The sequence below is a fragment of the Gobio gobio genome, assembly GCF_949357685.1.
Source record: "Gobio gobio genome assembly, chromosome: 1".
Lineage (NCBI taxonomy): Eukaryota > Metazoa > Chordata > Actinopteri > Cypriniformes > Gobionidae > Gobio > Gobio gobio.
Window position 1 is genome coordinate 40,435,052 of NC_137097.1, and position 26,995 is coordinate 40,462,046.

The 26,995-nt window shown below is 39.3% G+C and overlaps 1 protein-coding gene across 1 annotated transcript; it reads right to left on the bottom strand.

Annotated features, from left to right (window-relative positions):
- Positions 1 to 2,127: 2,127 nt before the first annotated feature.
- On the bottom strand, positions 2,128 to 26,995 carry LOC307130595 (bMERB domain-containing protein 1; the record flags this gene model as incomplete). Its single annotated transcript, XM_079823665.1, has 6 exons — positions 2,128 to 2,246; positions 3,578 to 3,648; positions 6,448 to 6,562; positions 7,977 to 8,050; positions 10,868 to 10,991; positions 26,917 to 26,995. The coding sequence occupies 6 exons, from the start codon at positions 26,993 to 26,995 to the stop codon at positions 2,128 to 2,130; spliced, it is 582 nt and encodes a 193-aa protein (XP_079679791.1).

Sequence of the window (26,995 nt, forward strand, 5' to 3'; positions counted from 1 at the left end):
CATTCCTTACTGACCCCAAACTTTTGAACAGTAGTGTACATGATTTGTACATATAAATAATCTGCTATTAATAGGTTAGCACTTAACAGTGGGGAAAGTGGGGTTATTACATTTGAAAACAAACTAAAATTGGGTGAAATATAAATATATCCGTTTTAACTTTCAAACTGCATGTATATTATGCTAAGCTGGGCACCACAAAACTATACAGCTTTCATCAACATTAGTTAGAAATTCAGATGTAATTTACCTAATAAGTACGCAGATCTTCTGACAGTCTCTATTGATTAATTATATGGCATCATTTGAAAACTTGCTCCTCAGTACATCTAAATTTAAGAAATATTTGTGAAGGTTTATTACAAGCGTGCCGCACACGTCCTGAAAAGTGAAGCCAAAGCTTCTCGATCACCCCCAGGTGGTTGGTCCTAGTATAGCTCATAAACTCCACCCCTCCATGTATTCTAATGGGACGTGGGACAAACTAAACAATCAAATTACACTTCAAATAATTTTTTCCCAAAGATGGTTTCTGTCCTTTTTGGCAGTTTTTATCACGCTGATGTCATTTCAAGTGTTCGTTCTTGAAATAAGTTTGGTTGATGCTATAAAAAAAGGGGGTGTGACGTCATGATTGACAGCTGAGATCAACAGCTTCTCTGAGCGAAGTAGTCACTTAGGCACCAACGGACGTTTTTCAGGATTTTTGGGAGGAGATTGGAGCTTTAGCTTTAATTTATACATTTCCATAAGTGTTTATTTCACACCAACATAATGAATTGTTCTGCATCTGCGATAGTGTAGGCAGGCTTTTGATATCACGGCTCTACTTCCTGCTCTCTACTGCGCAGACTCTGTCCCAAATCTTCGCAAGATGTCAGCTTCACTTGTCTTCAGTGTAAGGTAGTGAAGATGCGTCATCCATATTTTTTTACGGTCAATGGTTAATTACTGGACCTCCAGTCACTTGCTGTAAGATGCATAAGAGCGCCCCCTATCGTTTAACAGTGAACCCGGGATTTCCGAAAAAACTTGTTGTCTGCAGCTGAAATCGCATACTTCCCTACTATATAGTAGGTGAAAAACATTATGTGACAAAAGAAGTTAGTCTGAATTCACAGTACTCATATAAGAGTAGGCAAAAGTACCCGGATGAGATCCTGAAGTGCGCATACGATGGACACTTTACTATCCCATGAGGCCACAGGAGAGGATTTGTGAATGGGTGAAGTGACACAACTCATATAATGATTATAATGACAACATGCCAAATGTAGTACATCAAGATTACATTCATACGACACACACTCATACTATATAGCACATCATTTTTTAGAAGTTGTGAAGAAATTACTTTCAAAAAAGTACCTACTCAAGAGAGTATGCAATTTTGGATGCAGCCAGTGTCATAATTGATGAAAATCTTGTAAATGGCGAGGAAAGAGTTAATATTTTGATATTTTTACTATCATTTTAATCTTAGTTAAAGTTTAAATTGTTTTTTTTAAATACATTTTTTATTTCAATTATTTTAGTACATCAAGACAAAGTAACTGAAGATGAGAAATGTCACCTTGGTTTAAATAAATATTATTAAATAACTTACATTTCGTTTCGTTTTTATATATATATATAGTTTATTTCAGTTAACATTTATTTTATTTAGTTTTAATTGTTTACCCTGTCCAAAATCTGCTTATCACAATTCCTTAAAAACCCAAGGACAATGTCAGTGTTTTTGGGAACACACATTGTGGTTGGCAGGTGAAGCAACTCCACAACAGACAATTTGCTCTTTTGCAAGAAGGAAGGGAGAAAGTAATGTGCTAGGAAGAGCAAGAGTTACAATTTAACAACTGCTCATGGGAATCCAGCCTGTCTTCTGCTTTTAGACAGCTCAGTGTTAATTGTGGAAATGGACACACCGTACCACCACACTCCTCATTTTGGTTATCTCCTCCATTAGGTTAATGCAATAATTCTGCATAATATGCACATTGGTTGGGTGCCCATGAACTGCCTTCTGTTATGAAATGAAATGTGAAAATGCTTGAAAATATTGTGCAGAATCACGGGTCTGAGGGCTTGTTTACTTGTCATTCTCTCCTGTTTTACATCGCCGCATCTCTACATGACGGAGCAGGTGAAGCCGCAGCACTCTTTCAGCAGGGTGACACCTGTCTTTGTCACATAAGGAGACGAGGTCTGCTGGGCTCTGGACGTCATTCTCTTGTCCTTGGTGTGACCTGAAAGACAGAGAGAGAGCGAGAGAAATGCAGTGACCTTCTCTGAATCATTCTCAGCATCTCTGAATACTGTCGAGCATTGAATATTGTGCTGAAATCCATCATCCAGTTTTCAGATATTGATTCGAGAAACAATTAGCTGTGTTCCAATCATCTGTGTATTGTGAAGAGTGCTACACACATACAACTGAATTGAATTGAGGAACAGAGGGTTGAGTCACGTTCACTTAAGTAAAATTGAAGTGAATAAAACTAAACATATTTGCTGTATACTGTATGTTAAGTGGGATGTACTACTCTCTTAAAAAATAAAGATTTCAAAAGGGGGTTTTCGCAGCCAAGCCATAGACGAACAACTTTTGTTTCCCCAAAGAACCTTTCAGTGAACAGTTCTTAAAAGAACCATTTTTTTTCTAAGTGCAAAGGACATTTTAATAATCTAAAGAACATTTTTGTACTATAAAGACCTTTTTGAAAAAAGATTCCATGGATGTTAAAGGTTCTTCATGGAACCATTGATGCCAATAAAGAACCTTTAAGATAGAAAATATCAACTGCTTGTTATATTATTGAAAAATGTAAATGATCCCCCAGGTCCTACGTTACCTGCATACATAAATCTATAATATGTTTATTTGGGTGGAAAGCTCAGTTTATTCACTTTTATAAAGCAGCACTGAAGATTATGGAAGATTTCTGTGAGACGTATCAAATTCTCACCATAACAATTATTAGTATTTGATTGTGTGCTTCCTATTTTGCAGTCAAACATTCCCAATTCTAATTGACATTCATGTACTTTTCATGTATGTATTCCAATTCTGAATAAGCTCATTAATTGGGAACTAAAAGAAACCAAATGAAGTCAGCTTATTAACCCTGAGAAAACAGAACATTCACACTTCTGAAAATACCACAACATGAGCAGATTCCTTATTACATTCTCTAGTTTCCATTTTCATTAAATTTGAACAGGCACTGAGTAAAACAATTATGGAGATGCTCAAAGAATGTATTATGTTAATTTGTGCAGAGGTTTAAGGGATTGGCCTTGAGCTCACAGCTCCAAAGTAACACACACACACACACACACAGACACACACACACACACACACACACACACACACACACACACACACACACACACACACACACACACACACACACACACACACACACACACACACACACACACACACACACACACACACACACACACACACACACACACACACACACACACACACACACACACACACACACACACACACACACACACACACACACACACACACACACACACACACACACACACACACACACACACATACTTTTCATGCGGCACCTGTTGGGAAATTTTGTCTGTAGGAAGTCAGCCATCTCTTTGTCTTCCTCTCGCTCTCTGAGTGAAGAATAGCAGGTATCAGGAAGGCAAATGCACAAACACATACAGAAGTCAGGATTCAATGTCATGTGTACGCAACTGTTCATGTATTAGGCATGCTAAAACAAGGTTCTCGCAGTAAATCAAGAAAATTAGATTTAAACAATAAGACTAACTGTGTTGAGCTATATAACAATCATTAGTTTTCTGTCGATGAATGTATCCAAACAGTTGCTCATCTGTCTAATAAAACACATCATATATTAAAGTGTATAATAGAAAAATAAATAAATAAATCTGTGAATTGAGGGTAATGCATGGGTATGATGTCATTGATAGGCAACGCACGGACACGATCTGTGTCCTGGTTAAAATAGCTTATTTCTCTGGATTTAAACATTCTTGGAAACATTTGGGATAATGGAAGTACACAAGTCAACAAAAAATATAACATTGTTCTAGTGGTTTACATATTGTGCCTTTAAAATACTCCTCATAAAAGGTTGGCTATACATGCGCTCTTATCATTTTGAGGACAACCCGACCCCCTGACCTTTACCCAATCAGGAGCTGAGCTGTATGTAGGATATGAGCGCCCATCTATGTTCAATGTAGCTAACATTGGGCGAATTCATGTCATCTATGCTCTCCTTAACCGTTGATGGCTGAGACACTGACAAAAGATAAAGTGATGGTACTATGGGGCCATTTACGTTTTAAAACCATTTTCATAGGTTTAATGTTACATAATCAGCTCAGAAAATATGCTAATTTGTACAGGTCTGGGCCTGGCCAGGGTGCGTGAAATGTGTTAATCATTTCTTTGTTTTATTTTTCCATAATTAGTCGCACCAAATTAACATGTTAAATTGACAGCCCTAGTGAAAACATATCAGAAAGTGGCAAAAACTACACACATGTCCTCCCTGTTGTGTACCAGTCCACCAGTGACAGGATGGACATACTGTATTTGGCTAAAGTTAGCATTTAATGTAGTTAGCAAAGTGATTCACTGTTAAAGCTGACTGTGAAAAAGTTTTTATGTTAATTAATATTTCATTTTGAAAGGGTGGACATGTTAAGCTTGACAACATCCAACTACAAACACAATATGATGAAAATGAGAAAAAATATAAGATACTTTGTGTACTTGCAGCATATGTTTTAACCTCCATTGAAGAAAGACCAAATGGGGGTGGTGATGTCACGGAGTACATCAGTGGGGGTTTTTTTTAGTACAAGGGGCAGTTACCCCATAATGACAGGGTGGACAGTAATGTCAGGGTCATGTGCAAAATGTTTAATATGAAAATAGAATATAAATGAACAAATTGACTTGTTTTATCAAACAATTTGTCGAGGACAATAAGAATTTTTTTTTAATTTGGTGTCATTTAACCACTTTTTATGCTCTCTGAATTTACCTTAGCAGCATGTGGGACATGCCAAAATCACATACATCCAAATCAAAGACAATGTTATAAAATGAGAACAATTTTTTACAAGAGATGTATCATTGTACTTATATGTGTGTAAATGTTTGGTCATTTATCATAAAACCTCAGAATTTCATTATTTTGTATTATGTTCATGACGACAGTGATTCTGATGAGGACACCAAAGGCACTTTATAGTGGTTTGACCCGGACCATTCAACAGCATAGCAATGCCGTTTAACAAAATAATAATAATAATTAATAATAATCTTTTCAAACAAATAACTTGGTTAGTACAAACAAAGTGAATGGGATCAAATTTTGAAGGACATAGGGTCAGCCATCAAACACTGAACTGGACTAGATCCAAAAAGCTACAGTATAAACGCAAAGAGGTCTGACACCACATTCCTACTTAAGTGGGCCTAAAAAGGATCTGAGTCCTCTTTCATGAACAGGGACAGTGTGAACGTAAGGATGGGTCCTTTTTCACTTGGTTCACCTCTTGTGTCAGTTCTTTTCAAGAGGACTCAAGTGTGAAAACACCCTATATATCACCTATATTTAAACCTAACCATCACACTAAGCTTTCTGCATTTTTATATTTTCATTAAGATTTTATTTAGTATGTTTATTAAGCCATTGTTTTTTGTTCCGTTGTTTGCTCCCCCAATTGCAGCAAGATTTACAATTTTTTCAGTCCCTGCAATGTAAAACTAGACCTACACACAGTCAAACAACTGTGAAGTGAGACACTGAACATTCATCAAACATTCACACTCAAACTCCAAACAATCAATTATTCTCTTAGCACATCGGTTTAGTGTGCAAACTGAGAGTGCTCGACTGTTTTTCGTTGTCTCTTTCACTCTCCACCATCCATCCGTGTAATAGCTGCTTGTCATGTGGGTGACAGCGGCTCATTTATCCCATGAATAAACTGTGAGGACTTGATTCGTGCTGGGTTCTGATGCGTGCGTCACTCATGATTACTCACACACACACACACACACACACACGTAGTCGAGAGGTCTTGGCAGATGGCAATCAGCCCAACACACCGAAAAAAAAACCCATCTTATTTCTTCTTGCCATTTCTTTCTTGCCTGCAAATCAATCTCTCACATTTCTCAGAATCAGAGCCACTGGGACCGTCTGTGAGCGTGATGTGAGGTGTGTGTGACGGCCATGGTGAGGTAAGGGTGGTTTATTGGCTTCAAGAGGAGTGTAAGTGGATTGCAGTGTCTTCACAGATGAGGGAACCGCCACAAGAGGCACAAAACACATTCTTGGGGCAGATAGTCACGCATGGTATCTGGCAATTTAAAGGGTTGCGGCCCATGTTCCTGTCCCTGAAGGCCGGCGGCTCTTTAAAACTGACCTGAGCCTCTCAAACTCCATGTCATCCACTAGAAAGTCCCGCGTCTCCACCAGCTTCTGGATCTGTTGAAGTAGTTCCTCCTCACGCTGTCTGTCCTCATTTGACTTGTCTTTGTCTACCGAAAGGAGACACGGGTGGGACAGTTAACCCAAAATCAAAATGATCATTCACCAACACTTGCGTAATTCAAAACCTGTATGATGCTATTTCTTCCATGCAACACAAAATAAGTTATATGACAGGATTCCCTGACTGCTGTTGACGTCAGACACATATTAGAATATGTACATATTTTAATATATACCACCGTTCAAAAGTTTTGGGGTCATTAAGATTTTAATTTTAAGAAATTCAGCACGGACACATTCAATTGATCAAGAGACAGTAAAGACATTTATAATGTTACAAAAGATATCTGAATAAAAAATGTATCAAGGTTTCCACAAAAATGATTAAGCAGCACAATTATTTTCAGCATTGATAATAATGAAAAATGTTTCTTGAGCATCAAATCATCATATTCGAATGATTTCTGAAGGATCATGTGACACTGAAGACTGGAGTAATGATGCTGAAAATACAGCTTTGATCACAGGAATAAATTACATTTTAAAATATATTCAAATAGAAAACTGTTATTTTAATTTCCCAATATTGCTGTTTCTACTGACAAATTTCAGAGGATATAATTTTTTTTTGTGGAGATATTTTCAGCATCAATGTCTGCTATTTTGCTGTAATTATTAACTATTATGGAAAATAAGAACATTCCTCATGTTAGTTTTTACACTGAAGAAAATAAATCATTCTGGTTTGGATCAACACGAGTAAATGATGACATATATATGATATATGTATGATATATGTATACATATATGATCAAATAATACCAAAGCATATCAAAATCCTGACTCCACGGATGAGCCAGAAAGAACATGAAGGTCTCAAAATAAATGGACACCACTTGTACCGGAATGTGATTTGTTTTCTGCTGGGATAGTACAGTGTATAAGACATTATTATCTGATGGTTTAGATAAATAACCTCTTGCGCGTGAGCGCAAGCTTGGTATGCACTTGCGAAATGAGATTTCAGCAGTAAACAAAGCGTGGTCCTTCATTCGTGCATCTCCTTGGAAACAGGAGACCTATAGTGACGTATGTCACAACCATGTGCTGAAAAGAGACTGACATTAAAGAAGGAACAATAAATGATGATATTGAAGTGAACCAGAAGTAGTCACACATACTAGAAGAGCCAATTAATTCATTTATTCATTTTTAGGTTTCTCGGATTCTCTTGCAGCCTGTAGATGTTAGCAATTTATTTAAGTTTAGCTTTCAAAGTACTGAAAAAAAAAAGTATTAAGTATCTAACAGACATGATATTCTGTTTTGAGCTGTTTAAAGCATCAGGGAGCTGCTCATGTATGCTCTGTATGATCTGCACCACTAAGAATGAGATCTCTATCATCTTCCAGCAATATATTAATGATCATATTTTGGTACAGCATCTTTTTGAGAACATACCTGGGATGGAAACCAATTTCTGGAGTTCTGTTTTGAGCCTTGTGATCTCCTTACACAACTGGATATCATCCATCCTGAGGAATGAGGAACAAAATGAAGAAAAACGTTCAAGATTTGTCTTTAAACCACTAGTAGAAATTTCTTTCTATAGGAAATAAATGCAAAAATGACCTCAAAACCTCCTCAGACGGTCTTTCATGCTCTTAGATCTACAGTATTGCATGTCGCAAAACATTTTCCAGTCAAGTGTGAATACCGTCTTTTATCAAAACAAATTTCACTGGTTAATGCCAAAGTAGTCTCTGTTCGGCAATGAAATAACAGATAATATGTTTTGCTAGGTAGTATTCACTTTGCTATCATACACACACAAATAATAACACAGGCACATACATTTGCAGTTGATGTTTAACTCCAGCAGACACATTACTGCCATAACAAACAAATCTCACTTGCAGGGCTTGTGACAGACTCCCATCAGAAGCTATTGTTGTAAATAAATGCAGTGAATTTTCCCTGCATTTATTTGGTCTATGCCTGTATCTCACAGTCCTGCTTTGCACAGATCTTTGCTACATTTATTTTGTTCAAATAGTTATTGAACAAAAAACAAACATTGTGAAATGACAGTCATTATGACACCTTCTATGATTCTGTTTAAAGGCATAGCTCACCCAAAAAACTAACATTTTGCAAAATGTCCAAGATGCTTTTTCCATATAATGAATGTGAATGGTGAGCTGTTTTACTTCCGTTGCATAGCTAGATTTGTAGAATTAATTCTTGCTCCATGGTCTCAGTCTACTACAGTCTACTTTGTAACATTTATATTGCGCTTTCTGGGTACTCAAAATGCTTTACATGAAAGATGGGGGAATCTCCTCAACCACCACCAATGTGTAGCATCCACCTGGATGATGCGACAGCAGCCATATTGCGCCAGAACGCCCACCACACACACTGGTGGAGAGGAGACAGAGTGATGAAGCTAATCAGTATATGGGGATGATTAGGAGGCCATGATGGACAGAGGCCAATGGGCAAATTTGGCCAGGATGCCTGGGTTACACCCCTACTCTTTTTCCGAAGGACATCCTGAGATTTTTAATGACAACAGAGAGTCAGGACCTTGGTTTAACGTCTCATCCGATGGACGGTGCTTGTTACAGTATAGTGTCCCCATCACTATACTGGGGCGTTAGGACCCACACAGACCATAGGGTGAGCACCCCTGCTGGCCTCACTAACACCTCTTCCAGCAGCAACCTAGTTTTCCCAGGAGGTCTCCCATCCAGGTACTGACCAGGCACAACCCTGCTTAGCCTCAGTGGGCAACCAGTCTTGGGCTACAGGGTGATATGGCTGCTGGTTTGCTGGCTACTAATAATGATGATAAATCTGTGGAAATACTTTTCAATGGCAGTTCATGTTATTTTCATGTCCCAGCTTGAAGCCTATCCTTTCAGTTCTGTCTCTAAGAAAATACCTCATTGAGATTTGTAATTGTTGACAGAAAATATATGTCAGTTGCCCCATAATTTAAATATTGCCAGACATTCAGTAAGACAAGTGTTGTTAGACGACTGGGTCAGAGCATCTCCAAAACTGCAGCTCTTGTGGGGTGTTCCTGGTCTGCAGTGGTCAGTATCTATCAAAAGTAGCCCAAGGAAGGAACAGTAGTGAACCGGTGACAGGGTCATGGGCGGCCAAGGCTCATTGATGCACGTGGGGAGCAAAGGCTGGCCCGTGTGGTCCGATCAAACAGACGAGCTACTGTAGCTCAAATTAATGCTGGTTCTGATAGAAAGGTGTCAGAATACACAGTGCATTGGAGTTTGTTGAGTATGGGGCTGCATAGCCGCAGAACAATCAGGGTGCCCATGCTGACTCCTGTCCACCACTGAAATCACCAATAGTGGGCATGGAGGATCAGAACTGGACCACGAAGCATTGGAAGAAGGTGGCCTGGTCTGATGAATCACGTTTTCTTTTACATCACGTGGATGGCCGGGTGTGTGTGTGCGTTGCTTACCTGGGGAACACATGGCACCAGGATGCACTATGGGAAGAAGGCAAACCGGCGGAGGCAGTGTGATGCTTTGGGCAATGTTCTGCTGGGAAACCTTCGGTCCTGCCATCCTTGTGGATGTTACTTTGACACGTACCAACTACCTAAGCTTTGTTGCAGACCATGAACACCCTTTCATGGAAACGGTATTCCCTGGTGTCTGTGACCTCTTTCAGCAGATAATGTGTCCTGCCACAAAGCAAAAATGGTTGAGGAATGGTTTGATGAGCAGGAGTTTGAGGTGTTGACTTGGCCTCCAAATTCCCCAGATCTCAATCCAATCGAGCATCTGTGGGATGTGCTGAACAAACAAGTCCTATACATGGAGGCCCCACCTCACAACTTACAGGACTTAAATGATCTGCTTCTAACATCTTGGTGCCAGATATCACAGCACACCTTCAGGGGTCTAAAGGAGTCTATGCCTCGACCGGTCAGGGCTGTTTTGGCAGCAAAAGGGAGACCAACACAATGTTAGGACATAATGGGTCATAATGTTATGCCTGATAAGTGTATGGTAGTATGGTATGTTTTATTGGGTTATGTCAGCTTACACTGCATTGTGTGTCAATATGTAGCCGTCACTGTGTTGCATTGAATTATGGAACATTCACTTATCTTTTCTATTGACGTCTAATATTGAACAGAAGTGCAATGCAACACAGTGAAGGATATATGTTAGGATAAATGATTCAGTGCAAGTTGACATATTGTATGATACTGAACACTATTGTACTTCTGACCTCCAATCTAAAGGAGCCACCTCAGATCCTACCATAGTAAAAGTGCACAATTAACCTCATTCAAAAAAAAACTCACTCACATATATCTGAGCTCAGACTCTTTCCGGACCAGCGCATCCTTTATCCTCTCGATTTTGAACAGCTCACCCTCAATGTCCTCCACAGTGATGGTGGAATCAGCCATGGACACCACATCCTCTTCAGCTGTGAGGAACAACACACATATGAACTATGAGGAGACCTGATGTATGACTCACACCAAGCAACTATCCACTAAATACATGTTTAATTTTTTCTTGAAAGGTGTTTTTTCCTGTGAAAAATAATTTATTCACGCCTTAGAATAGCTTTAATGTAACTCTACACCCTTGCTTCATTTAGTATACCTGGACCCATGAATATGCAAATGAGCAAATGCGTTTGCTAATGTTACACAAACCATGTTCCCGTTCTCCATCTCAGAGTCAGACAGCTGCTTTCTAATCAGCATTCTTAGAAATATTTGATAGGAAAAGCCTCGCCCTGTCCGTTGACAGGATTGGTTTGTGATAGTAGGAGAGAAAAAAGAGAGAGGGACGGTTTCAAAGCGCATTTTTGAGACTGTCTTTGGTTTACTGCAGGTTTAAGGAGATTCGAAATACTAAGCAATGGTGTCGACTTATGAATTTGCACATGATTTGTCACAAAGCATAGCCTATTAAAAACACCAAACAGACATATAAACAACATGAAAAACTTGCTTTTAATTAGGGTTGCAAATATTCCAAGTTAGAAACTTAATGGGAATTTAAGGAAATTAATTGAAAATTTGGGTAATTTATATAAACTATCATTTTTTCCCCCAACTATATTTAAGTTCCCTGTTATAGGCTAACCTGCAATTTTACAAATTTCCAGTTTATCCCATTAATTCCCATATATTTCAGTTAATTGCATGGAAAGCTTCCAACAATAAAATTCCCGGAATTTATCAACCATTCTTAATATATCTTAATATAATATATCTTTATTAAAATTCCACCAAATGGTAGAAATATAGGGTTTAAATGTATGCATAATTGAACTGAAATCATGAAGTATTACCAATAAAATGTATGTGAATAGCATATTTGTAACAACAAGAAATTTAATGATGAAGTTTGTCATTTTGTGAAATAAAAATGCATGAAAAAAAAACAAATAAATAAATAAAAACACTATAATATAATATAATATTATATAATAATAATATAATATAATAATAATATAATATAATATAATATAATTAATATAATAATATAATATAATATAATATAATATAATATAATATAATATAATATAATATAATATAATATAATATAATATAATATAATATAATATAATATAATATAATATAATTAATATAATATAATATAATATTTGCAATTCAGGACGATTGCAGAGAAACCAGAGAAACTCACTGGTCAAACTTTGCATTAGACACTGTATATTCACTGTTATACTGTTTTTCCCAATCTGTTGCCCTTGAAGATAAAAATAACAGCATTTTTCATCACACATTTCTTCAGAAGCAGAGCTTCTCTTATCTGGAATCAGCTAACAAGCACCCCAGCCACGTTTCAAACCAGGCTGAAACCAATGAGTTGGGTGACATTTGTGCAGCATGTGTTGTGTGTGTGACGCTTGCCACTGTGCTAATTGGGCTGGTGTTATTATCACTGAACTCTGCATGAATCCGAGGGCGGGTGAGAATGTTCTGGTCACTCAGTCTGTGACAGACTAACATCTTTGTTTTATCGCATGTAGCATTTATTCAGAGGATCAGTTCGCTCTCTATATATGTCTATATGATTTGTGATTTAATTGTGTGTATAATGCAGGATGAATCTGATGAAGCAGACTAAAACAAAGAACATCTCAAAAACAAATTGGGCAAAAGAGTACATTCTGACCTTGAATTTCATGTAAAAAATGGCTTTGTTTCAGTTGATGAAAAAACAAGGTACCCTCAATATTTTATTTGTGAATAATTTAATTTGTATTGTATGTGCACAATGCATTGCTCATTCATTTTTAAAATTCCATCTTCTCAATTTGAAGTCTGCATTGCAAAGCCTTTTAGGCGTGAGAAGAACAGCAGAAAAGGCCAAGTATTTTTTGCACCCTAAAAAGCAAGGCAGTCCGTATCCTCCGATGACTCATTTGGCTTATCCTATGATGCGTTCAACAACTGCAATGCCTCATAAAATAAACTTCTGTCTCTATGGCAACAACCCAGGCCTTCAGTTTTACACAGTTATTGGATTTTAAAACTATGAGATTGACCCCCAAAATCCAGTAGTACCTGGTTTAAAAGCAAAGCAAACACACACCGTGCTAACAACACAACGCAACCATTTGTCTTACACCTATGCATGTAAAGCAAATCAAACTAAAATGAATATGAACTAGATAGTAAGCTAGTTATTAGACATATTTCAATATTTTTCACTGCTGTCCTTTTCTAACATACAAAGCACAAAATGAGTTAGAGGAACATCAGTGTTGTTATGATTTTTTTTGCACATGTAAGCTTAAAAAAAGCATGTGTAAGCATCTGGTTAATTTCCTTTGGGTAACATATTGCATCTTTATGGGGAGTCTGCTGTTATAATACTCGATTCTTATCAGTTTATTGTGATTTAAGAGTCCCCTGTTAACAATAAATCTCTGATAAAATAGACAAACCTGATTTATATTTGATCTTGAACAGATTTACTTACCAAAAGGTTAGAGCGATATTAGTCGGCCCTACAGACTCAACGAGAGTCAAAATAAAGGCGATTTAGATTAGGACTTAGGGGCGCTTATTAATTTAATAATGCATTTCTAAATATTATATTATATTCTTTATAGCAAATAATTTTAAAATATTTTAATTTGTTTTGGTTTTAATAATATATAAAAAGTCAGTATGTTGTCTTTATACAAATTTTCACAGAGAATAAATGGGTTCCCTTTCAGTCGGTCACGTTCGACGTACGTCGGAACTGACCGACGAATTGGGATCTGATTTCAGAGACCAATCTACTTCGAGTGTGTTAAAAACGAGCCAATGGAGATTGGCATGCGCTTCTCGTTTAATTGGAATGGGTGACGTCATGCATTGCCGAACTGAATTGTGGGTTCTGTCACGTCGCTTCACTCGCGTTGCAAGCGGCAAAAGTTGAAGATTTCTCAACTTTTCAAGCACCAACGCAGGCGTCATCCAATCAGATCACCCTATGCAAATATCCTAGAGCAGATGCTAGCCAATTGCGTTTGTTTAAAACACCGGTGAATGAAGAGTGAATGAAGAGTGAAGAACGATCTAAAAGGGAGGAAAAGCTAATAATTGCGGTGGGTAATCACCCGGTCCTTTACGACCAATCATTATTTACATACCGGGACACAAACCGGAGAGACCAGGCCTGGAAGGAGGTGGCAGAGACGGTTGGAGAATCTGGTATGTATCGTGCTTGTAGACTCGCTGTCAAAAAAGGCGCATTTTTGTGTTGTGTTGCGGTCCAAGCGGCAAGTAATGTGATTGGCTGTTGTCACTATGACGGTCACGTCAGCTCCAAGCTTCAGTCACGCCCTCCGTCAAGCGTTGACGCCGATGCCCCGTGTGAATGCGGCGTAAGGGGTTGAGCGTTCAGCGCGCCGTGTGCCGTCAGGCGCCAGCTGACAGCGGGGGTTGCTACGGCAACCCAGCGCATCACTCGGCACTCTCTAGATGCGCGGTCCAGACTATGAAACCTCAAACGGGGTTGAGTCCCTTTGCCTATTCCCCGATCTAGTTTCTTTTCTTGCAAAAGCCAGAAAGGACTACTTCGGCTAATAAGCTTTGGTGACCTGAGGATTACAGTGGTGCTTCCCCGCCAGGTACATCTCCGTGGGCCCCCACTCCTCTAACGCATCCCAAGCATGCTGAGACTGTGTTTGTGGGTGGTTCATGTTCTCTCATGAGAACATGACCACGTCGGTGCGGTGTTCGTTTTGCCTTTTCATAGGGCTTGAGCGTTCAGCGCATCGTGTGCCGTCGAGTTTGACGGCCACGTTCACTGTTTCACATGCCTGCTGGTAGCTTACAGATGGAATTGCTGGTCCTTTTACAACAAGGGGACCTAGTATTTCATTTGGGGCTCTGGCAGAGGACAGATGTCAATTGCTGCATCGGAGAGAGGGCTGTTATGCGCTGGAAATGATGATGCTGAGTTTCCCACTATAATGGTGTGCTCTCTTGCTGAATCAGATTCAGAGTTGACAGCCATGCTTTCCCGGGTGGCTGAGGCGTAGTTCAACGCGTAAATCGCCTTGCCTACCCCCGTGCCTTTTTTCCTGGATGGGCATTGGAAAAATTAGCAGTATGGAACTATTTGGGGTCAAAATATGGAACACCAAAAGGGCCAAAATCTGTATAAATTTTTCCCTCTCTCACTACCCTCTGTCCTGCATGCATGAGGGTAGTTCCGACCCAGGGGTTATGCAGGAACTGCGTGCGGCGGCGGTGGCTAAATCCTCCTCGTCCAAACTCGTTACCCTCTTGGGACTTGGCTCTAGTGCTCAGAGCACTTCAGAGCCCTCCCTTTGAGCCTTTGCAGTCTGTGGAGCTTAAAATCCTGTCAATGAAGACAGTGCTTCTGACGGCATTGGCCTCCATCAAGAGGGTAGGGGACCTGCATGCACTTTCGGTCAACGAATCGTGCCTAGAATTCGGGCCGGACAACCCTCACGTTGTCCTGAGACCCCGGCCTGGATACGTGCCCAAGGTTCCTACCACTCCCTTCCGGGACCAGGTAGTGAACCTGCAAGCGCTGCCTTCGGAGGAGGCAGACCCAGCCCTGGCTTTGTTATGTCCCGTCCGCGCTCTTCGCACTTACGTTGACCGGACTCAAAGCTTTCGGACCTCAGAGCAACTCTTCGTCTGTTACGGAGGCCAGCAGAAGGGAAAGGCTGTCTCCAAGCAGAGGTTAGCCCACTGGATAGTGGATGCTATCATCTTGGTTTACCAGTCCCAAGACGTGCCTTGCCCATTCGGGTTGCGAGCACACTCAACAAGGAGTGTTGCTTCCTCTTGGGCGCTGGCTCAAGGCGCCTCGCTGACAGATATATGTAGAGCTGCGGGCTGGGCGACACCTAACACGTTCGCTAGATTCTATAGCCTCTGTGTAGAGCCGATATCTTCCCGCATCCAGGGGCCAGTAGCGCTAAGTGCCCGTTCTAAGTGTCGGCTTGCAACGCCACTCCCGCCCTCTGGGCCGGATACGTGCGTCTAAGTCTCCAGTTGTGTTCCCTGGAAACGGCTAACCCTGTCGAGCTCCTCCGTCACCCCTCCGGTGCCAGACGTTGCAGCTGTCTGACGCCAGGCCTGCACCCGTATGCTTGTGAAACGTGCCTGTAGGCTGGGTTCCATATGTAGCGGTTCCCTCATGGCAACCCCATGTGTGTATCCTCCACGGTTCCAGCTACCCTAATCGGCTAGCCCCGTGTCTTTCCCTTGACAGAGCCCACTCTGTCGTCTCTGGGCGTGTTCTTTCCCACCTGGAACCACCCCAGAGACTGCCATATGTTGCACTACCCTGCCAGGTTAGTCCTTATTTGTATTCTGCCACCAATCCTTCCACTGAAGGACGTGGCTCCGCAGCGTACCATCTCCCGAGACGGGCACGCTTTCCCAGCGTTATCCAATAGTCACACTGAGTGGGTCTTGCAGAAACAGCAGTGACTGACCTCCCTGCTTGGAGCCCTGACTTCCGTACCATCTAAGACGGTCCAGTGCACTCAAGCAGGACACTGGAAGGGCCAGCCTCCTGGCGTTTTGGTAGAGTATCCCAATTCGTCGGTCAGTTCCGACGTACGTCGAACGTGACCGACTGAAAGGGAACGTCTCGGTTACGTATGTAACCCTCGTTCCCTGAAGGAGGGAACGGAGACGTACGTCCCGTCGCAAGGTGCTGCGCTTCCGCTAGGGGGCCGAGTCACTAGTTCGGCTCCTCAGCAGAAAAAAGCAATGATCAAGCATTCCACTTCCTTATTTATACTCGTGCTGTGGGGCGGTGCGTGGAATGCGTGAATCGCATGCCAATCTCCATTGGCTCGTTTTTAACACACTCAAAGTAGATTGGTCTCTGAAATCAGATCCCAATTCGTCGGTCAGTTCCGACGTACGTCTCCGTTCCCTTCTTCAGGGAACGAGGGTTACATACGTAACCGAGACGTTTTTACACACTTTTTATACACCTTTCAAAAGATTTGTTTTAAGTTTCTTTCTTATGCTCACCAAATCTGCATTTATTTGATAGAAATTAAAAACAGTACTATTGTGAAATATTATTACAATTTCAAATAATTGTTTTCCATTGTAATATGTTTTAAAATATATTTATTTCTGTGACGCAAAGCTGAGTTTTCAGCAGTCTTCAGTCACATGATCTTTCAGAAATCATTCTAATATGATGATTTTACGCTCAAGGAACATTTCTGATTATTAATGTTGAAAACAGTTGTGCTGCTTCATATTTTTGCTGATTTTTTTCAGTATTCTTTGATGAAAATAAAGTCCAAAAGAACTGCATTTATTTGAAATAGAAGTCATTTGTAACATTATAAATGTCTTTACAGTGACTTTTGATCAATGTAATGTGTCTATGCTGAATAAAAGTATTAATAAAACAGAGATGTAGTGAGTTTGAATTTTTTGAGAGTTAAAGATAAATTGTGTAATTTTGGTCAGGGGTTAAACTTTATTTCCAGCGGTTATGGAAGTACACTGGCTTCCAGAAGGTTTTATCTGTGTTTTTACCAGCAGCTGACACTGACACCTTTTTAAGGCTGTAAAGAACGAAGAGATTGTTCCGATACAAGGCACATATTTTATGCCTCCATCTCTCCACGTCAATGATTGCTCTCTCTCTCTCTCTCTCTCTCTCTCTCTCTCTCTCTCTCTCTCTCTCTCTCTGCCCTCAGAAACACTTTAAGCTATGACTCACCTCAGCGCTGAGCAGATATTGGCTTTTAATTGCCTGACAGTCAGTGAAAAAAGACATCTAAACAAAAAACACATCCTCATCCACCAGGGGAAAACAAAATGGATGGAAAACAGGGCTAATAAATCAAGAGAAGGATTATGGGATATCCTGATGTGGTCTGGTCAGTGTGCTAAGAGTCATCGTCGCCCACCCAAATGTTTCAGATCAGTCCTGACACTTCTATTCTCATGTGTCAGATCTGCTCTGTCTCACTCATGGCAAACTCTGTGGGACAGACATGAATTCACAGCTTCATGTATCAAAACAACAGTGATACTCTGACAAGGAAAAGGTAAGATGTCAGAGAGGATTCAGATGGAGATGGAAGAAATGCTGCATCCCCACGAGGCTATCGTGCAAGACTGTGAACTTGAACTTGATAAGGACCATTCATATTTTTTTTTGCACCGTGAAACTATTTTCACAACAACCAGCACTGTTAAATCCCCTTTCTCCTTTCAATTCTGAGTTATATATAGAAATACTGTCACTGTGAAATTAAATACTGTTAAATATTCCTCTCCTTTCAATTCTCAAAGTTTTCTTTCCAGGAACAATTGTGCTTAAAGGGATAGTTCACCCAAAAATGAAAATTAGCCCATGATTTACTCACTCTCAAGTCATCCTATGTGTATATGACATTCTTCTTTCAGACGAATACAATCAGAGTTATATTAACAAATGTCCTGGCACTTCCAAGCTTTATAATAGCAGTTTCTGTTTTTCATAAATCATGAAGTATTACCATTAAAGTTCATAAAAGTGCATCTATCCGTCATAGATGGGGTAATATTGGCCTTCTGAAGAAAAATGATACGTTTGAGTAAGAAAAATATCCATATTTAAAACTTTACAAACTATTATATCTAACTTCCACTAACTGTCGTATGCGCGTAGCAATCTGGTCTCACAGAATTCCGTGAAATGAACGCGGGCCCCTTAACTCAAAATCCGTGGCAGTTTCACGGAATCGCCGAAAATTCCGTGATGGGTCCACGGAAGTGATTCCTATGCAAGTCAATGACAGTAAAAAGTAGACATGATTTTATAAATATTTATAGGCTACTTTTATATTTTGGAGCAACTAACTCCACTCCTACCCTAAACCTACCCACTCTCAACAATAGAAAACACATAACAGGCAAATACAAGTACAGTCAGAGGTATTTATTGCAAAAACTGACCAAAAACAACATAAAAGTATTAACTCATGTTGCATTCCGAGTCTTCTGAAGTCACAAAGACCACCTCAGCTGGCTCCTCTCGATGTGGAGGAGCAACGGCTCTACTCTGAGCTCCTCACGAGTGACCGAGATCCTCACCCTATCTCTAAGGGAGCGCCCAGCCACCCGACGGAAAATGCTCATTTCGGACTGCCTGTATCCAGGATCTTGTCCTTTCGGTCATGACCCACAGCTCATGACCATAGGTGAGAGTAGGAACGTAGATCGACCGGTAATTCGAGAGCTTCGCCCTACAGCTCAGCTCCTTCTTCACCATGACAGGCCGGTATATCGACCGCATTACTGCAGAAGCTGCGCCGATCCGTCTGACGATCTCCCATTCCATCCTCCCCTCACTCATGAACAAGACCCCCGGATACTTGAACTCCTCCACTTGAGGCAGGAACTCTCCACCAACCTGAAGCAGCAAGCCACCCTTTTCCGACTGAGAACCAACAGTGTTTTTCCGTGGGTCCTACGTCATACGCTGGAACGTCAGTCTCCCGTGAACGCGACACTTAACAGAAGTTAGAGATAATAGTTTGTAAAGTTTTAAATATGGATATGTTTCTTACACAAATGCATCGCTTCACTTCAGAAGGCCTTTATAAACCCACTGGAGCCATGTGTAGCAGTGATATGATGGATAGATGCACTTTTATGGACTTCAAAGCAGAAACAGCCATTCCCTGCCATTATAAAGCTTGGAAGAGCCAGGATACTCAGATTGTATGTCATACACACCTATACACCATGTGTCATATACACAAATGGCATATACACCTATGATGACTTGAGGGTGAGTAAATCATGGGCTAATTTTCATTTTTGGGTGAACTATCCCTTTAAGTGTTCTGGAAATAATTTATTAACAAAAAACATCTTTTTGACCCAAACAGACTTCCTAGACTTCTAAATGTTTCTTCATTTTCATCTGTCTGAACAATAGAAAAAAGAAAAAAAAAATCTGTTCTTGAATACACAATAATACGTGGTAAATGATGATAGTAGGTGGATCAACAGGTTTTAAAACATTAATGCATCAACAACAGATATGGTTGGCACATCTCCTACACTCGAGAATCCCTTAAACCAGGCGATTGTAAATCTACGTCATTCCCATTGGAACAGTGGAGGCGTTGGGATCTCACACTATCTCACAATGTCAATCAATCTTCACAGTTTCAGTCACAGTGCCAAGAGACACTCCTACACCAGCTCATGCGGTAATTACAACACATACACACAATGACATTTTTTCTGTAAAACACTATACATCTGTTTTTCCGACCAATGGTGAAAGAATAGGAATGTTTGTCATTATTTATGCAGTTAAATTAGGTGCATTTTAAAGATGCAAGAAGGATTTACTTCTCAATGATCTCACTGTTTCCCTGTCACTTTAATTTGTTTGTTTAATTCTCCTCATGAGCAAAGCTGGACACCAGGTATGGCAGTTTTGACTTTTATTCATATGAATTCTTGATATCAACTATTCAATTTTAAATTAAAGTTAAAAAGCAAATTTTTGATATCAGGAATTACATTTCAACTAGTAAAAATATCAGTCTAGTAATTGTATTTCACCATAGGCTGTCATTCTGGCTGGCATTCAATTTTCACTAGTAATTACTGAAATAAAATATAAAGGTTTTTACTGGTGAGAATTGTATTTCTGATATGTGAAATTGGAATTTCAAATCAATTCTTTATATCAACAATTGAATTTGAATGGCATATGGTGATATACAATTATAGAAGTACAATCACAGACATCAAAGAGATGTGTGGAAAACTGCACTTTTTATCTCCTTATTTGTATTTATGTCTACTGAAAGGTGAACCCTCCATTAATGTCATTGCATCTAAATAGTTAGTCAGATTTAAAGTATTATTGTGCCCAAGGATTGGAGGAGCTTCTTACACTTTTCTATGCAGATTCTTTCAAGATCTGTCAGATTTAATGAGAAGTGCCTGTCTTTGGGTCTTACCACAGATTTTTGATATGAGTTAAAGTTCATTCTGTGCTCTGAAACTCTCAGAAGCTTGTCTAGAAACCACACTTTAAATTTAAAATTTTCAGCTGTTTTTTTTCCCCCTTAAAGTCAGAGATCTTTTGTAGCCAGGAGCAAAGAACGTTTGTTTGGAGCAAAGTCAGCGCTGGTGTTTTATTTCACTCTAAGATTGCAACGATACAGCTCCATCACAAGAATAACATGCTACATGATTATGAAAAAATAATGATTCTTTACTAGCATCAACGGTTCCATGTAGAACCTTTAACATCCATGGCACCACTAAAGGTCCTTTAAAGTGGAAAAAGTTCAAAATGTTCTTCGCACTAAGAAAAAATGGTTCTTTTAAAATTGAGTTCTTTGGATATTCTATGGCATCGCTACGAGAGCCCCCTATTGAAATCTTTATTTTTTAAGTGGTCATAAATTGAGAAATCAAAATGTACTTGATCTTTTTGACAATGGAGATTCATCTGAGGATTACAAGACGTTCTGAAGTGCAATGTCTTAGCATTGCCTTCCTTGTGATCCTAACATTAAGAAAGTGTGGATTAAGTTTATTTTTAACGAAGATTGCGTCATTAAGAGACGGAAAATAAAAGATGATGCAGTGATGACTATATTGGATCCAACAGTAATGTCGCAACACACAAGTGTGAGTAAACAATGTGCCACTATTGATTTGTCACTTACAGATCGTTTGATTTGTACACACTTAACTGAAATTTTACTTTTATTCTACTGAAAATGATGAACGATGAATATAAGAACAGCAGTGTGACAAACAATTTATTCATAATTAATTTACATTAAACACCGTAAGTAGTCATTTGTCAAGTTTTCAAAACAATTATGTAATGGCAGAGATGTTCAGAATTTTTGGGGCTGATCACTTTCAATCGCTTCAGAAGGTGAAATGAAGAAGTGATATGATGGATAGGTGAACTTTTATGGACTTCAAAAATGACCCTACAAATCAATGCCATTATAAAGCTTGGATTAGCCAGGACATTTATTAATATAACTCAGATTGTATTTGTCTGAAAGAAGAATGTCATATACACCTATGATGGCTTGAGGGTTAGTAAATCATGGTCTAAATTTCATTTTTGGGTGAACTGTCCCTTTAAGTATCAAAATTAAGAGATGAGAAAGTATCATGAATTGACTTTATTTATTGGCAAACAACATGCAACATATTCAATTCCCTCTCTTTGAGGTAATTAGGAACAGCTTAGAGCTTAAAGGTCCCATGGCATGGCATTTTTATATTATTTTATAATGTTTCCTGAGGTGAACTTATATTGTTAGTATGATTTTAACATAAAAAAAATTCATAATTTAGAAATAAAAGGCATTTTTTCTATACTGTTATTACCCCTCTGGCTGAATGCCCTGTTTCAAGGGGTGTGTCTGCTGTGAGACTTCAGTGAAAACACCCACTGCTGTGATTGGCTGACATCTTTGCATTTGAAATGAGTGTTAGATTATGTTGCGGAGGGGGCGTGGTTTAGCGAGGCACTGCACGCACTGCATGCATGAGAGAGATAGAGACTGACTAGGCAGAGCTGGAGGAAGTTTTATTGTACTGAGTTGTTGAGAGCGCTGTGCTGTTAACGCAAGCTTATTTGTAGCTGAGAGTTCTGAATAAACAGTCCCAGTCACGTCGACTCTGTCTTCTTCCACCTTATTCTACGAACTTTGTAACACATGTAATGTACCATTACAGCCGTCGAGATGAACAAATCGTCAAAGTGTGGATTATAGCATTATTTTTAGATCTATTCCTATCACATGAAAGGCTGTAGTGATGAACATTGAGTAGACAGACAGTCTGTTGACCGTGTGAATGCAGTGATCTCGTCATTGCAGCGCGTTTTTTTCCACAAAATGCTTTCACCACAACTAACAGCAAGCACAACGTCGATATGAATACAGTAAGAGCTTCGCTGTGCTGCATAACAGCGTCCTTCCTTATAACGGCAGTTTGGGCAAGTGTGCAGATACACTCGCGACGTTTGATTGACAGATCCGGACATTATAAAGAGTGTTCTTTGATCACTCTCTGTAGTTTAATCACTTAAAAAACGGATTTGTTTCATGCTACTAACAGAAACGATCGTTTTAGTCACTGGCTTGATTCACTGATGCATTACGCTTAGGGCATCAAGACGGCGATCATTAAATGATCTAGAAAGAAAGTGTGTGAACTTGAATGATTAGCTACACATCAGAAATCACTGATCACAGATCAGGCATTAATGAACACTGTTACTCAATGTTTGTCGCGGTGCTGTCGAATGCATATCGTAAAGTCTGGTTGTAAAACCCGTGCTGACATAAACTGAATCTATTTTCTCCGAATGCTCTGGGTGGGCAAAGCAGAGGAAGGGGAGGTAACCTTTCCTGGTATGACATCATAACAGGAAAATTCAAGATCAGCTCGTCTGAGCGCTCATTTTCTCAAAGGCAGAGAAAGAGAGCCAGAACTCGGTTTATACCCATCAAAAATTCTAGCCACTTGGGGACCATATACAGGCTAGGGGAACTCATATTAATGTTAAAAAACCTCATAAAATGAAATTTTAATGCCATGGGACCTTTAACAAATATAGCATTCCTCTGAAATAAAAAAAACAGAACAGTTCAACAAAAAGTAATCAAATGTAAAACAAAACTGCAGTCTTCACTGTATAAATTAAGTATAGACTAATCCTAGCAAATCTACTAAAGAGCTATGAATGATTTTCTTGTTTGATTAACATTGATGACAGACAGCAGCAGGTTTACTAGACTGCTGTCACTTTAAGACAGAACGCACAGATCCAATATACTGATACACATGCAAATTATTTCCCAACTGTTTATGTTCACTTAAGACATAACTGACGGTGTTTAAGAAAATACTCACCAACCCGGGAATTTGGATATATTTCTGTGAGTATTTGACCATTTAGGCATGAATCTGAAGCCCAAAACATACTTTGCTTGTCCATGTTCCATCTCGGAGCATGTGCACAGAAATACGCCTAGGGAACAGTATCTTTTTCACAGGTTCAATAACTCTTTTTATTATCGAGCACATCCTGCAGTTTAGCAAGAGTAGACTGCATTTTACTACAATCACTGATCTAGATTTGGATGTTAAGTTTGTGCTTTTAGGGAGGAGCGAGAACTCACCAGTGTGAAGGAAAGAAATGCAGAAGAGTATGCAAGCTTTGGGACATACTACTTTGTCATCTTTAACGGACAACTCTGTCGCTTATTTACGTGCATCCCGTCACCGTTTGAACTGCCCTGTCAATCATCGTCACAGTTAAAATCCTCCACATTCAATCTAATTTCCTACCGTTTCGGAGAGAAATATTGTAGCTCGTTGATCTGCCATTCGTCTTACAAAAGTTTTAATCTGCTGCAGATGAAATATAATGTAAATAACATTGAATAAATATATTTTCATCAGGTTAGATACTGATAATTAATCACTCAAACCCCCTGATCTAAACCTCTCAACTCGTATATCCGCCATGTTTGTAGTTTTGTTAACACTTTCAATCCACATTTGTAGTTCCAATTGAATCGTCCAACGCACAATGGGTTGTCGGCAGTATCAGCCGTTAGAGTGTGCACGGATCTGCACTTCAAATTCTGACCGGAAATAGTAGACCATCCGGGTCTCTTTGGAATACTCTTTTCAACATACTACGGTTTGGGGCGTACTGATTCTATTTTCGAATTTAGGATGGATATACGAATTGGGATGCACCAAGAGTGTTTCAAAGAGAGGGTCAAAAACAGGACAGAAAATAGCCTATTATTTTTAAATTAGGTTTTTTTATGTAAAAGTGGACCTCAGAGAACATTACAAATTAAAAAAAAAAATGCAGTTCATGACCCCTTCAAATTAAAAAAGACATGACACAAGCCTTTAACAGACTCAAAGCCTACATCTGCGGTGAACCTCCTCTGACTTCTCTTATTCAATTTACAGATATTCAGTTATGTCATGCAGAAAAGCTGAATCACAAAGACACAAAGAGTTTTCAATTTGCTCAGTCGCTTTGCATAAAAATATCTTGAGCGGCACAATCTGATTTAACCATTCACACGGCTGTTTGCAGCAACATATTGTCATGTGGAGAACTGAATTCTTTCAGTTAATGAAGTTGAATGTTTCTGTAACAGTTTTAATTAGCTACATGATCCAAAATTAACGCCTTGCCATATTGTGTGCCTCATGATTAAAAATATAATGATTGGATTTTAACAGAATGGTTAATCTTGGCATCATCACGTTATACTAATGACCCCATCTGTTAAAGATTGGCTCTCTTATGTGATAGACAATCAGTATCTCAAATCTTTCCAACATGCAGTTGATCTAGTTCACAAATCAGACTGTTCAACTCACTGACTTGATCTGGTTACGAGGTTAACATCCCACTGCAGAAGACTATCAGTAAATAATGCCTTCAATTTTTGGTTTGTTCGTCACACAAAGCTACAGAGTTGCATGCACTACTTTTATAGTGAGTTTGTGTCTTCTTTGAAGTTTTCTCAGTCTGAAAAAGAGAGACTACTAGCCACAATTCTTCAAAATATTAGTAGGCCTGCCTATTGTGTTCCAGAGAAGATATGGAATGAATGTCTAATGTGGAATGTAGAATTCCTTTAATCTTCCACAATTAACACTTCAAATCTAACGGCCTTTAGTTAAATAAACTGAACACACCCTGTGTAAACACATTATGCTTGACTACCCAGTAAGCAACTTTGCCTTTTTAAAGACGTCTAATAGCCGTCCAAACACAGCCCTGACGTCTAGGCAAAATTTGGGCTGTCATGAAAATGTAATAGACGTCTAACCAAAGAAATTAAACCATAACACCTTGTAATCACTGTTGACTTTGCTTACATGATGGAATATCATACATCTCGCAAGTTATTTAGGCAAAAACGGCATGTAACTGTTATTTTGGCTAGAAGTGGGTTACTCATAGCCGCTCTACATCCGGTCTAGTTAACCGAGACGGTGCTCGACCAGTAATCCTTTAAAGTCCTAAAAGATCATAGAACGAGTCGTCTCCCCTAAGGAACATATTTTAAGGAATAACTGCTGAACAGACATCACAAACAAGTATTTACTGATAATGAATCTCCATTGGTAACCACTCAGGTCCCACAAAGTCTGTTTGTTGGGATTTCTTTAGTCAGGATCAGTCACGGCAGCCGGGATATTCACTATTTCCAACCCTGCTGTCACTATCTGTATAATAAAAAACATGATTGCAGGAGTGAGCAAATAGCATTCCCTGGGGTGAAAGTGATGCTGAGGAAAAATAACTTCAAAATGTAGTCTGTTAAAGGAGTGACAAACATGTCCATTACTGGTCCAAAGAAGTGTTAGTAAGCCTACACTTCAGGTTAAAACAAAAAAGTAATTGAGCAGTCTATCTAACATTAAAATCCAATGAATATTCACTAAAGGTATTATAGGTAGCTATGGGCTAAGGAAAATTCTGAAAAGCAACTATGGTTTCAAAATTCATAATAAAAACACTTCCTAGCCTACTTATAAAAATTGCGTCCTGTTGTATATTTGTATTAATAGAAATGCGTCATTTGCACTCTCAAAAGATTGAATTCAAATAATGCCTTTACGTTGCTGTGAACTTTACTAGTGGGACTAAATAAATTCATTTCTAAGCAAGTTGACAACACTAAAAAGAACTGCATCAATATAAAAGTAAGGTCTTTCGTGCATACAGTACGTCAAAATGAAGTCAAGTAACCTATGCAACGAGAAAGCACTTAAAGACCAAACGCAGAGACGGATGGAATTTAATCACAACATTCTTCTCACCTTGTTTTCCTGTTTCTCCGCAGAGCTCTGTTTGATCCAGAGATCCGTACTGTTTCGGGGTGCTTCGCCCTTTCTCCAT